This window comes from Tigriopus californicus, chromosome 7 (genome assembly GCF_007210705.1).
Source record: "Tigriopus californicus strain San Diego chromosome 7, Tcal_SD_v2.1, whole genome shotgun sequence".
In the NCBI taxonomy this organism is placed as follows: domain Eukaryota; kingdom Metazoa; phylum Arthropoda; class Copepoda; order Harpacticoida; family Harpacticidae; genus Tigriopus; species Tigriopus californicus.
Genome location: NC_081446.1, coordinates 7,368,208 through 7,381,697, shown reverse-complemented (window position 1 = coordinate 7,381,697; position 13,490 = coordinate 7,368,208). Strand labels below are relative to the sequence as shown.

The window sequence follows — 13,490 nt, the reverse complement described above, 5'->3', positions numbered from 1 at the left end:
CAACCAATGCATTGATTTTAGAAATTTCAAAGGAAGGGTACGTGATAGACCATCCGAATTTTTTTCACCCGATATGACCCCTCCATCAGCAATATCACCAATTGCAGTTTCTCTGCCGCGGCAGGTGCTTTTGCAGCTCGTAAAGATGTACGTCTGGGGAAGATTGTCCCATGCCTCGATAATGGCGGCCTTGAGTGAATCTAAATTGGGTTGGGAAGTTCAACTGGCCTCTTTCTATTCGGACATTTAAGCAAGCACTGGTACCAGCAAACAAACTTGTCTGCCAATGCCAGTGATGCAAAATAGGCGTTCCTAACTGGTTTGATCGAAGCTGACCTTTCCTCATAAAGCAATAAGAGTGAAGGGTCAGCTTCTCGAAAACGTGTTTGAAGCCCCCAACTTGCATCACTGATACTGGTACCAGTACAAACAAACGAACCTGCCAGAGCTTGCCTAAACGTCCCCATACCTAGGACAGGCTTGAGTGTGACAAACAAATTACACAGTTCCTCTGGTTCTATTTACGCAATCAACTCAAATTCTTAACGCGGTTTTTTGGTCCAACAATTTACCAGCTTTGTTGTTGTGCACTATTTGATGTGACCAACACCATTTTGGCATACTGCTTGAAACCGACGCAGGACTTGAGCCACCACGGCACGCACCATGTCCGTTGAGAAGTTGTCCCATCCCCACAAGAGGACGGCCTTGAAGGCGCTCATGGAATTGTGGTGGGTTTTGTTTGGTAGGGCTATCTTTGATGAGATGTGAAGTGTTTTCAACTCGAGGAGCTCAACAGTTACCAGAAATTTTTGGTCATCGCTGCTCATCTTTTGCCAATTTTTTGCATTGAGCTGCTTTAAATTTAAAACGACTGAATTTTTTTTCTTGTCCGCGACCTCATCAATAACACAAAAATAATCTCTGTTTTTAATGTTAGCAAAGTCAGACCCAGTTATAGATCTTCGTTGAATTCAAGATTGGGCCGCCCTACTCATGCGAACACCGTTGAGACTCGTCATGATGATATCTATCGAGCTAGAGTAGACACCAACTGATTAATTGATGATATTGATCCTCTCAAATGTACGTAGAGCTCGGGGGATCACAAGAACCGGTTTCAAGAGGCCCGATCCCGATCCGCCTCTCTTGGGGCCAGGCTCAAACAAATCAAAGTCCACATAAGCAAAGCCCGAGACCTGGGTAATAGTTGCCGAAATCCATACGTGGTCATAGAAATGGACGAACCCAATCAGATCTACACCTCGTGCAACGGGATCGTCATAGATCAGGGCAACGATGTGTCCTTTGAATACGATTGTAGCTTGTGAGTGTGAAGTTCCGATAATTTAACCTTTGCATCAACTGTCTCCAGGCGGGGTACGCATTCTCATTTGACTTAAACAATACATTCACATTTACCTTTCAGCAATTTAAACGCTCGCAGTACGGAGATGCTCTTTGAGGTGTGGGAATCTGATTCTGGAGGAAATGGAGAGAAGCAATTCTTGGGATTGGGCATTGTCAGCCTAGAGGAGCTTCTGATCGTTTCCAAGCAAACCCAAGTGATACCCCTTCAAGGGGGGCCCTTTGAGGACTTCAAAGAACCAGTGAATGGTCTTTTGACGGTCGAATTTAACGTTTTGGGATCCGAAGGCTGTGAGATGAATAATCGTGGGTTTAGGGAAATTGAACGAGACGAAGAATTGAAATCCCCTGGGGTTTGGAAGCACGAAGGTACGAACGTGTAAGAGTTGAATAATGATATTACTTTGCGTGAAAAACTTCAACAACAATCATTTTGGGTGGTTTTAACGAGCAACACAGGATTTTATTCTCCACTAAAATGTTTTGCTTCAGCTTTTCTTCCACCAGTATTCCCATTTCTTATTTGTCAGGGTCAGTCATAACTTTCCAACCAATATTAATAAGCCACACCTACTTCCTCAATTTTCAACTAAAAAGAAAATTCATCTGATACTTATCTAAGATTAAAGTACCTTGAAGATTTTTTTTTCAAAAATAGTCATTTGCATAAACCTCCTCTGTTCTGAATAACAAGCCAAAATCTCTGTACCACTCAAGAGCCGACGGTCTCTTATGGTGCAATTCCGGATCAAGATCGTTCTAAGCTCTTGCAAGGTGGTCTTTGAGGATTCAACGTATTTGTGTCCATCCATCCTCTTGAGAATTGATCGGGTAAAAAAAAAAGTTTGACCCGGCATTTGAAAGATGATCATTCAGCCTGTCCTGAACGGGTTTTGTGGTATAAATAAGGTAGTGCAAGATCATATTGAAATTTGTTTCCAAACTCCCGTTCCTGAAGCTTATATGTGATGGTTCCCTCACGTTTGTGAATTCTACAATTTTAGTCAGGAAGAGTTTACGTCCTCACAAAAAACGAGGAAAGTTTATCATTTGTATGACCACGTTATAGTTCCCTAAAACGATATCAAGAAGAAAAATGTACGAGTATAGGTTGTATTGGAATTTGAAAAACATTTAAATCAAGGTCGGGAACCTTTAGCAGATCTTTCATATTTTCTTTGTACTTAACCTTTGACCATCACCTGTGGAGCAATGGAATTTTGAAATCGATATTCTCGTGCGATTTTGTTTTGAGAGGGTTAGCAGAAACTAAAGCCAACCTCAGGTTTTGATTTGCTATTGCTCTGACCCCTCTTAATTACTTAAAACCAAATCCCGAATTTCGATTTCTTTTCTAGCCAAAATGAAAGCCTCGCTAGTAGTGACAGTGGCTTATAAGAATAAATAACTTTTTGTGTAACTGTATCAAAAAAAGATTCGTCAGATCTGAATCTGTCAAAAGAACAAAGTCAAAGTTAGAAAATGGACTTAAAAGCGGGTTTTGAAAGTGCCCTTGCACAGTATGGTAATTTGTCAAGTTTCCACCAATTAACAGAAACTGCTGTTAATCTAAGCCACCAGACTAAAGAAGAACAACCCTCCTTCATTTTCAGAAAGAAGCCTTCGTCGCAATAATTCGTTCAAAGAGGCTCTTGAATCGTTTTCAGTTTTAGGTATTTGATGCCTCTTTCCGAGTTGGATGTTCTGCATCAGGGTGTATTTAGGTGTACGAGTCAGATAAATGTATAATGTGCTTATATTCATGGTTTGCATGGTATAGTTTAATCTATTTCTTAGACGCCGAAACGATCATTGTTTGTGAAGCTAATGGCCTCGAGGAAATTGGGCAATCCAAAAGTAGTGTGACAGGCTAATGAAGAGAGTGATTAGTTTCTATTCCCGCGACGCGAACAAGAGCTGGACCCTCTTTCTCCTAATCCACGAAGAGGAACGCGAAATTGTAACTTTATCAGGTGTGTGGGGGCAAAAAGTTGCTCGATATTGAGACTACCGTACGCGTACCGAATTTTTGCACTCAACTAAAATCAGGGTAATAGCTGATCCTCTATATCCAACCAAGTCATATTAATCGATTTTCAACTACTACTAGTTGTTGTCTATCAACAAGTCAAGCATTGAAAGTTACATCATAAAACATAAACATTACAATGGAAAGTGAAATGGTTCAGCCCATTGATTTCCTGCTCGCTGAATTCAAGAGAAGCGCACCCAAAACGTTGATGAACTCATCAAATCAATGGAAAAAGTTACTAGATCTTTCCCACAAGTCTGCCAAAATTGATGGAAAGGTTTACATTTTTAGAAGGGGGGCCTCTCCAGACTGAACATGAACCATGGCATAAAAAGAGACAACCTTGAGGTAGGAAAACACTTCATGTCATTCGTCAAACATTTACAGACAAATCTGTTCCATGGAGAGTCCGTGGAAAACCCAATAAAGTCCTCATTCGGCCCCTGAATGGAATGTCTTTGGGATGTCGTTTTCTTTGTAGTCTAAAAATGGAGCATTTCTAGTCCCTTTGCCGACTTACATTAGGAATGTAACAACCAAATATATCTTGTGATGCATAGGAAGTACCAGGTCTAAATTTAGCTTTAAGGCCCTAATCCACGACAAGCTATTCCCCTGGGGTTTGTCAAAGATGGTATGCTACTACTTTAGACGATCATCGTTCTTCGAGGAAAACTAAATGATCGAGGGGGGGGGGATATATTCAAGTCAAGAAGAAAATCATTTTTTAGCCAAAGGTGGGCATCACTAAGGATATTACATTTAGGCCAAGATGTGTGAGGCCACAAATAGCGAAACTGGGATCAAGACAGGGTCCCACCGCTTGGATGACATCATAGACATCCATAGGTGAATTTTGTGACCATGAAAATATGGGCTACTTATTCAAAAATGATCAATTGAACATGATGGGTCAACATCCAGGGCCTCCATACCTAGGTTCAGCAATGCTGTCTCAATACTTTCAAGGGAGCTCTAACTTTGCGACGCGTGCGGTTCAGAAAGATCGAGAGTTAGGTTTTAAAAAACAGGATTCTCTAAAATACTGAAAGCTGGAATCAAATTAACCCTACAACTTTTCCTTAACAAATATCATATTAGGACTCTTCTTTGAGTTTCAAGCTTGTTTGAAAGCGCAAAAATTCAATACGTATAAGGTAGGTAAGCTTGCGTGAGCCTTAGAAGCCCTCTTACAAGTTGTCAAATAATGCTATTTATTTTGCTGAATCTGTCCTAAGTTGTTCACGAAGCTGATTCAACGAAGAATTGAAATTGCAATTCTCTCTCATCCTTAGCCTGTCTAGTCGCTTGTGGAATGGTTCTTGCTTTAGGGCATGAAATTAGCATGGGGACGCATCCAATATTCTAATGGTAAACGGATAGATAATGAAGTCATCTTTAACAGCCTTGTTATCCTTAACATGTGCTGATCCACCGAAATTTCGGTGGTGCAGCACAAGCTAATGTAGGCTAGTGAAAATGATCTGTGAGTAGAAGAATGAAGGCTTTGCGCGATTTTATGATAAAAAGATCCCCAACGAGGCTTGTGTAGGCTTTTATAGCAGATGATGGTAGGGCGCATTCGTCTCAAAAGCACTTACCACTTCTACTTCTTCTTCTTCTTCTTCTTCCGATTTCTTGTCGGTCTAAGGGCAGAATCATTCTCTCTCCGGGGCTTTTTCCCTCTTGCGTTCCCCATCTTTCTTTCTTATCGCTGACTTCCTTTTTTCTTTCTCCTCCTTTTCTGTTTCTCTTCCTTTCTTTCCTCGCTCGCCCTCTCGCTGTCCCGTTCGTTTCCTCGCTCTCTCTCGTTCTGCCTGGCTCTGCTGTTTGTTTCCCCATTGTGCGTCTGTAACGTCCTTCTGGCCTCCGCGTTTCCCTTCGGTGTTCTGGCCGCCCTACTGTCCCATCGCTCGTGCCTGATGATGATGATCATCATGATGGGAAGCAGGAAGTGAATAAACGAGAGAGACACAGAAAGATCCTTCCCAATCATTTTATAACATGGGCTTTTACAGAAACGCCTCCACTTGAAAGTTGTGGAGCGCCAGCGCTTGAGCAGCACCCATTGGCCAAAATTCCAGGGGACAGCGCCACTTCGCATTTTAATGGGGATCAAAATTATCTCGTTACAATGCCGGAGAAGACATTATCGGTAAGACAGTTTAGAAAGGTCACTTTGACAGACTCTCCACTCGGAAGCATTGAAACGCCTTTGTACGTATGGCAAAAAAAAGTTTTCTTTATGGATAAAAAGTACTGGAGTTGCGATCTGTTCTGTGTGTTTAGTCACAAAGCCTACTTTATCCCATCAAGGCAATGATAATTATGGAATCTCAATCACCGAGAATGATTCGGAAATTTTGATATCTTGCAGTTTCGGTTCTGCTATCATTCATCCATAGATCACTGAATAGTATGGACGTACCTCGACCAAGACTAGTCATAACAAAAGGCCAATTCAGCCGCAATTTCCGTTAGGCTGTCTGTAGAAACTTTGGTCCGATTTGTTAGTCAAGATATCAGGGCTGCCAGGCATATGTTTAGAATTGCGTTTTCTTGAGCTTCAAGGAAGCTATGGACAGGACGAACCTGCATCATGACGAGACTAATGGCAAAGCCCGGATGACTAGTCGATAACTGTATACAGCAGATTTATCTCATGGACGATTGAAAGTTGAAATGAGTTTTCCTTGCATGATTCCAGTCTCCAGCTACACGATTACGGAAAGATGTGATGGCTAGTCCCCATGTCAATCCCTCTGACTCCACTGCACTTCTGTCTTTAGGTAAGCTTTTTTCATTCACTCTATCACGTTCAAGATAGCTCCAATCTTGGAAAAGCATGATACCTACTTGAATGTGAATCTGCATTGACACGACCTCGAAAAGAATACACCTTAGTTGACAAATATTTAAGCTGAATTGTAATTCAGTATGAACATTGAAGGAGAATCTTGGCCTACTAGTTTTTATGCATTAGGAAAATATGCCACAATGCTTCATTATTTAACCTCATTGGCCCTTTTTTAATCTCATTGAGTCCAGTTTTGGGAATCATTTTTTTTGAACATTTATTCCCAACCATAGATTCAGTTTCATTCAAATTCTCAGCCGCTGCTAGTGTTTCTCAAAAGTCCATAAGCTCAATAATGCCCATTCATCCCTACAATGTATGTATGCATCTTGCCTCTAGAATTGAGCCCGGTTTTGGATCGCGGTCGGAGAAAAGGCAAGAAGAGCTTGATGAAGTCACTTCGGCACCGATTGAGTACCACTGCCCGATCCTTGTCTTTGGAGCAGCACCTTCATCAAGAGCGGCAAACGCAGTCAGGCTCGCTCGGGAACGGGTCTAGTGGCGTGAAGAGAAAAGGCCAACCGAGATCCATTTCATCGGACCATCGCGGCAGGTCGTTAACGGAGCTAAGACAGGGAGGTAATAACACTAAGATGGAGCCTTAAACAGCCGTCTGATTTTCATCCGGGACAGATCACATTTACTTCAAGGCAATCCAATAGTTCAGGAATCTTCACTGAACTTCTTACGGGTCCTTGGAGCCTTTTGCATACTTTTCAAGATACCAGCCTGTGACGTTTTCCGTTCATATTTGCGATTCGGAATATATATTACGTGATGGGGCGGTTTTTCCGCAACGAGACTTTGTTTGGGAGATTGCTAAAGAACGTGGGTGGGGTCTAAGACTACCCCGTACCGCCATCTTTGGATTGAATAAGATAGCTAAGAAGGAGGAGGAGGGCTTGCCCGATCCTCAGGAGAAAAGTCCTTTTGCTTGACCTGACTCTAGACGAAAATACGAGCCACACCTCTAGTGGTTTTTTTTTTCGTTTAGGGTAAACACTGGGTGAATCTTGGTTTGACAAGCCCGACATAGACAGTCAAGAGCTCTTTCTACAAGGCATTGGTGAACATACGTACTCTTATATCCTCCTGCTTGCAGAGAGATGTGATACTTGGCAGTGGTTTGAAAGGGCATGCTGCAAATTAATGGGTTACCAAAAGCAAAATTGAAGTGAATCTAAAAGCAAAAGTTAAGTCAGTCCAACTCCAATATACTGCATATCAGAGACCTTAACTGCGCGAGAGTCAATGTCAGCGTATATATAGATGTATCCAACACTAATTGTTGCCCCTTGTACTAACATTAAAGCCCTCGATACCCATCCTTCCCGGTGCCCAAGACGTCATTATAGGAGGAAACGGAAGGACGATGTACATCGAGGCGTCACTTCAAATTTGTCTTCCTCTGCTTCTTCTTCTTCCTCGTCGTCGTCCTCTCTTTCGTCGTCGTCGTCGTCGTCGTCCTCCTCCTCTTGGTCGTTATCGTCTTCAATTTCTGACTCCATGAGCGAGTGCAGTCTGACATTAGGGAGCTGGAAAGGGGCTCTCTCGGGCAGTTGGCAATCGGGTAAGAATCTGAGTCGATAGACCAAATGGACTAAACCACTCATGCACGATTGATTGGGATTGCATCCTCTAGCACACTCGGAACAACATTTAGATCCTTTCAACCTCCAAAGCGAGCTATAACCTCGTTCTTCCCTCGCATGATTTGATGCAAGCAGAATAAAACGATAAATCAAGAGAAGTAACCTTCATTGGTGGCGATGTGAAGGTCTGTTAGGCATGAATATGAGAAGCTTAAAAAGAGAAGATTTTGAAACAAAGTCAATGCGTCGTGGACATTGTCATTAAAATGTTGTTTTATAAGTCTCATTGCGTGAAGGAAAATGCCACTAGCAATGAAATCGCTTTTCAAACAGAATATATGACATGAAGGGTCTCAAACGGCAACCTAAGTTTTTTTTTACGATATAAATTTAGAACCACTTGACAAAAAAGTGCTCTAAAACTCGTCCAGAATTGCAACGATCTATATAGCTCATTGTATGAATATATTATGAAAAGGGGCTCAGAATTGTTCTGACCCAATAGAGCCCGATTTGGACGTAAAACCTTCCATGGAATATGAAAGTACGAAGACTACACCACACAATCATGCATGCAGTCCTGCAAAAATATGTCCTGTTATCTAAGCAAGAAAAAGAACGAGGTCATGACAAGGGGGGATGAGAACAGCACCTAAGAGAAACAAAGGGACCCTACAAAGGTTGTTGGATTGGTTACTTCAATATTCGTTTGATCCCAAAGTTCCTAGGTACACGAGAGCCCAGAAAGTTCTTCAGTAGTCGGTTTAATCGAAGGCTCTAGCCCAGCTTGGCAGTTTGGATAGTGTGTGTTAGTGCTGCAGAGCTGCAGTGCAAGGATTCAAAGTCACAAAACTTCACTTTTTGGCGAACATGGTACCAATATATGAAGAGAAACGAAACGAAACCAAATAGGTAGGTCGACAAGTATAGAAAGATGAAAAATCAAGATGAAGAGAAAGCCAAATGAAGCATGCAAAAGTAGCCAAACAGACCAATGATGCGGTGGGTAAACATGAAATGCACGATCTAGAATACCACATTGAATAATACAAACCATGTTTAGATCAGTTGAATGATGAAAATCGAGCCTTCCTTTCCCTTGCAGCTTCTATTTTGAATGTGCCTTCTTTGGGAGACGACGGATCCAGCCAGAGTGATCTCTCTGGAATTAGCAACGTCTCTAATCGAACCTATTTGAATGAGGAATCGTCTTTAATTTTAGAAGCCACAGACAACGGAATGAAAAGGTGAGCCAATGACCGTGCATATTTGGGAATGACTTTGCCAAATCATTCTGGAGCAGCGTTCGATTGGACGTGCCACAAAAAAATTCAAATCGAATAGATTGGATATACTGTATTAATAAAATGTTGTTACATATTTGCAGGGCTTATTTGGTCCCCTATGAAGTGGCAAAGCAAGGCAAGCTAAGAAGGAAGGGTGTCAAGCTGCATGTGTACATGGATCATATTTTTGTAGCCAAACATGTCAAAGGGTAAGTAAGCCATTTATTCCTACTCAGGGGGCAGTTGTGACCACTGGATTTGGCTATAACTTTCCAAATCACCAATCGTCATCCCCTTGCTGGCACAAAAATACTTGTGCACTTCCATACACCCCATATTGAGGTTTTCTTCGTCTTTTTCAAGTGGAACCATGTGTGAAGTATGTCAAAGCAGTATTCCCATTCGACTTGGAAAACAAGGATATGTGTGTCGTGATTGCGGTCTTGTATGCCATAAAGCCTGTCATGTGCGAGTGGAAAATCATTGCACGGAGACCTCATTACCCGCAATGGAGATGTAAGTTGAACGCTCGGTATAATTATCATATCTATCAGTCAAAGAAACCACCAGAAAAAGCTCCCAAAGGACTAGTCAAATGAGGGACGAGGATTATCTTGATACCAAAATTGCCTTCACTTTTGGCTGTCTACTTGATGTTCAGCTGAGACGAACTTTGTTTTCTTCAGAGAGTGCTATAATGATTCTGCGGTCATGAAAGCGAAACCCAAAGACGATTTGGATCCGAGACAAAAACCTACTGAACTCAAGTAGTAGTGGTCAACGTCCATCAACAGTGTACATTAATAGATGAATTCTCGTCTCAGTGGCTCGGATCTCAAGTGATTTAAATGGAGTTACCAACGTGAAGGTCAAAGAGACCTCAGATTGACCATGAAGTAATTGGATGTTTATATCGAAAAATAAAACTCTAACACACGAAATTATTATTTTCTCAAGAAGTTTAATCCAATACTTACGACCCTCGACGACTTTATCAAAACAACGGATACCAACTACAGATTGTCCAGATATTTTGGGCAAGATTCTGGACGTGTGTTGCAATCGCATTGTTCCTCCTGTCTTGCACCGAGGAGGCAAGCATCTAGTCTCTTGTTCTCGATTGCGAGGGGTCACCTTTTGATTCAAATCTGATTCCAATTTACGCTTTAAAAGACTTTATTCTGAATAGACAGGATGCGAGATTAAAAATTTCGCTTAGGGTATGTAGCTTTTTTTAGGCCACCACCATGTTTCACGTAAACAGACTCGGTGTCTTGGATAAAAAGATGTTTGCAATTGTCGTTTGAGAATGAGATCAAAACGCTGAAAAGTGCAAAAATATATTTAAAAAAATTATTCCTGCCAGTATTTCGCCGGAATTATCTGCCGTTCTTGTCCCAAAACATTCGGACAACACTGCAGAGATAGATATGAATGAAATGATATCTGCAAGATGCAAAAGTAATGAGGCACTGAAAATAACAGGTAAAAATCGGATGTTTGACGTTTTGTCTTAAAGGACTAGTAACTCAATAATTATCAGTTATTGCAAGGAAGCAGGTTTTATGAAATGCCCTAAAATCTCTGATTGATCGATGATTGCTTTTATGACAATTATGACTTACTTATGTCTTCAAACAACAATTCCCAAAACATGGTTCCCGTCACGACCTTGCATATGCTTTATGCGTAAAAAATCAGACCTTTTAGTGCTCAATTGACTGGTCACGATTGGCTCAGCAGGCAATGGCTGCTTATCGTAGTTAACTGTGGTCGTGCGAAGATGCACCAACATCAAAGGCCGCGATCCGCATTCAACGCCCGAGGTGTTACTACCTTATTTGGATTCTGAAAAAATATGATAAAGAGCGTTTGGACTCCACCCATGTTGAAAATGGCGAAAATTCTTGGCTAGGTTGCCAAATAGGGTGGATGGTTTTCGATCTCGTTGACTTGTTCCCACCTTGTACAAGGTCGAAGACAACCACCAACAACAACCTAAACTTGGCACCAGTGGTGTGAACGTGCTTGGCTAGTAAGCGGAAATTGAATTAAGCCACAGCTGCTCAAAATGGCCGCACAGTGTTTCAATTTTCGAAATCTAAGGTGTTGGATCAATGATGAAAACAAATACGATGCGAATGATGTGTTTTGATTTTGAAAGCAAGTCGTGTTTATGTGGCTCCAGCTTTCCGTCTTAAACCCAAGATGTTTGGAACCGAAGAAGGATCCTCTTTTCCTTGAGATTTGGGCCGACGCTTTGAAGCTTGGCTGGCCCAACATGAGAGAGTATCGATTTTTCCGAGCTTTCGCCGAAACAAAAAACCACCCCACGCTGCTGCACTTGTCCGAGGAAACAACAGCTGCTGGGCTGGAAGCCTGGAATATCATGTGAGGAGCTTCCACCTCAACATGGGGCAATTGTTTGTAATTCTGGCGGGAGGTTTAGGTAAGCCTTTTGAGTAATTCATCAGAAAATGAGGATGCACATCATTCTTTCATTTGTCTTTTTTCTTTCAGCCCTATTGGGCCATACCGCCCTTTGCTCAGAAATAGCCCCATTGGGATATATCCCACCCGAATTGAAGCGATTGTTTAGCGTGAGTGAATCTTTTTACAAGGCCAATTCAAGGCTGCATCATTCTTGATCTTTGCATTTGCTGCACAATCGAGAAAACTAACCTGCCTTTTGAAGTCTTGAATTGAAAGTGCTAACATGACTTTCTTATATCCTAATTCCCTTCAGCCAGAAGAATTGGACGACCATGAGCACCCTGGACTCGTGGACAGACAAAGACGGGCTTCCGGTCAAGAAACGGCGCCTCAAGAGTATACTTACACTCTGTACTCTTTGGGCGGAGCTCCGTGCATCTTGGTTCAAACCGAATGCATTTTCCAGCTGGATTATCGAACCCTGAGGTACGGGGTCCAAACTGTTACCGTGCAACTGCCCAAAGAGCCGGAAATATCCGGTTCTTGCGTCCGAGAGGGAGATACGGCAGTCCTTACCATGCACTGGAGCGTTTTCAACTTCTCCATGATTTTCACGGAAAATCCCGAAGGCAATTCGTATTACTTGAATAGAGCAATTCTCAAATATAACCAGTCGCTCGACATCTTCCGAGACGCTACATATCGCGGTCCAGTTATTCTGGAGACTCCCAAGACTTGGAACTATTATTTCACACCGTTAGGTAAATCGTATGTTTGCCAACATGGGGAAGATCAAGGGCCTCTGGATCTGTACAATGTTGACGAGGATCTAATCGGGAACATGACCTTGTGGAATTCTAAATTTCAACCCTTTGTTCGCCGTGCCAAAGGCGATTGGGGTCCGGAGAGCCACTGTCTGCCCAAATCTATTCAAGTCATGAGAGAAGATGTGGCTCCATTCGTGACAGCTGGAATCTTCTTCACCACGGTATTCCTCTTGTTGGCGGGATATGCCCTCTACCGTAAGTTCAACGTCAAGAAAACCACCTACGAAGTGTATGGCGAGGCAACCACCATCCCCACCGAGGAAACCCTTGAGATGAAAGGTACCAATGGCACTCGAATGACACCTGCTGAAGATGATGCTGGCCACTCGCGACAAACGTACGTGCAGCAAAGCGCTCCCTCTCAAAAGCCCGTTACTCAGACTCAAAACGCGGCCAATCCGTTTACAAACAAAGGTCAAACGAACCCTTTCCAGGCTTCTGCCATTTAAAGCTTGAAAGCTCATACGCAATCTTCCCTCATATCAGATATCAAACGTCTTCCCGTAAAGCATGGCTACGATATGACTATCTAGTGACCAATCAATCCATAGTGATGGGAAACTAGAGGTTGTGTTCGTCGTTCACCAATATTTGTGATTTTTGTTGTAACCAGTCTTCCAATGGTAAATGTCAACCGTAACTCATGTCTTCCAAGCAAACCTTTTTAAAGACCAGAGACTGGTCGAACTAGTTTTAAGACAATGTGCGTACATGTGCAATACTGCTACTACGTTCATGATCCAATCGCTACAATTACTCATAAATTGGCACATCCATGACTTCGGTTAATAATTGTTATAGGTAGTTGTTCCTGCATTACTTCAATGAAGCTATCAAAAATTCGACAAGTGGAAATAAATGAATCTGGAATTTGAATGTTCATATGATTTCAGAGATGAGACCAAGCATCTCAAGTATTTGGAGCAACTAATGCGGCCTAAATTTGCACGCAACAACTTTTGGTCCTTTCCCCATAACCCCTTTTGGAAATCCCTTTTGCTTTTTCTCTATTTCTTTGAGTTTGAAGCATTCCAACACTATGAAAAATGCTCAAGAATTTGAAATATTGTAGCTAAGGGTCGGTGAGACAAGATA

At 42.1% G+C, this 13,490-nt stretch overlaps 2 protein-coding genes across 5 annotated transcripts in view; both read left to right on the top strand.

Moving 5' to 3' along the window:
• LOC131883608 (uncharacterized) overlaps window positions 1-10,082 on the top strand; it is an 18,132-nt gene extending 8,050 nt beyond the window's left edge. For 2 of the 4 annotated variants that reach the window (XM_059231116.1, XM_059231117.1), the window contains exons 6-16: window positions 1,095-1,327; window positions 1,430-1,737; window positions 2,982-3,041; window positions 5,419-5,555; window positions 6,108-6,189; window positions 6,597-6,836; window positions 7,570-7,827; window positions 8,955-9,096; window positions 9,237-9,344; window positions 9,499-9,651; window positions 9,822-10,082. In XM_059231116.1, the coding sequence (XP_059087099.1) occupies window positions 1,095-1,327; window positions 1,430-1,737; window positions 2,982-3,041; window positions 5,419-5,555; window positions 6,108-6,189; window positions 6,597-6,836; window positions 7,570-7,827; window positions 8,955-9,096; window positions 9,237-9,344; window positions 9,499-9,651; window positions 9,822-9,906 (1,806 nt within the window). In that variant the 3' untranslated portion in view covers window positions 9,907-10,082. The remainder of the gene's footprint in view (window positions 1-1,094; window positions 1,328-1,429; window positions 1,738-2,981; window positions 3,042-5,418; window positions 5,556-6,107; window positions 6,190-6,596; window positions 6,837-7,569; window positions 7,828-8,954; window positions 9,097-9,236; window positions 9,345-9,498; window positions 9,652-9,821) is intronic. The other 2 variants (XM_059231118.1, XM_059231119.1) reach the window with 2 other exon arrangements.
• Window positions 10,083-11,436: 1,354 nt separating this feature from the next.
• Window positions 11,437-13,271, top strand: LOC131883940 (uncharacterized). Its single transcript, XM_059231549.1, has 3 exons — window positions 11,437-11,584; window positions 11,656-11,735; window positions 11,882-13,271. The coding sequence occupies exons 1-3, from the start codon at window positions 11,548-11,550 to the stop codon at window positions 12,842-12,844; spliced, it is 1,080 nt and encodes a 359-aa protein (XP_059087532.1). The 5' UTR covers window positions 11,437-11,547; the 3' UTR covers window positions 12,845-13,271.
• The last annotated feature ends 219 nt before the right edge of the window (window positions 13,272-13,490 follow it).

Bases quoted from the DNA above. Each gene is read 5' to 3' on its own strand.
- LOC131883940 (XM_059231549.1), top strand. From the start codon at position 11,548: ATGGGGCAATTGTTTGTAATTCTGGCGGGAGGTTTAG. The intron at 11,585-11,655 runs GTAAGCCTTTTG...TTTTTCTTTCAG, and splicing joins AATTCTGGCGGGAGGTTTAG to CCCTATTGGGCCATACCGCC. The intron at 11,736-11,881 runs GTGAGTGAATCT...AATTCCCTTCAG, and splicing joins AATTGAAGCGATTGTTTAGC to CCAGAAGAATTGGACGACCA.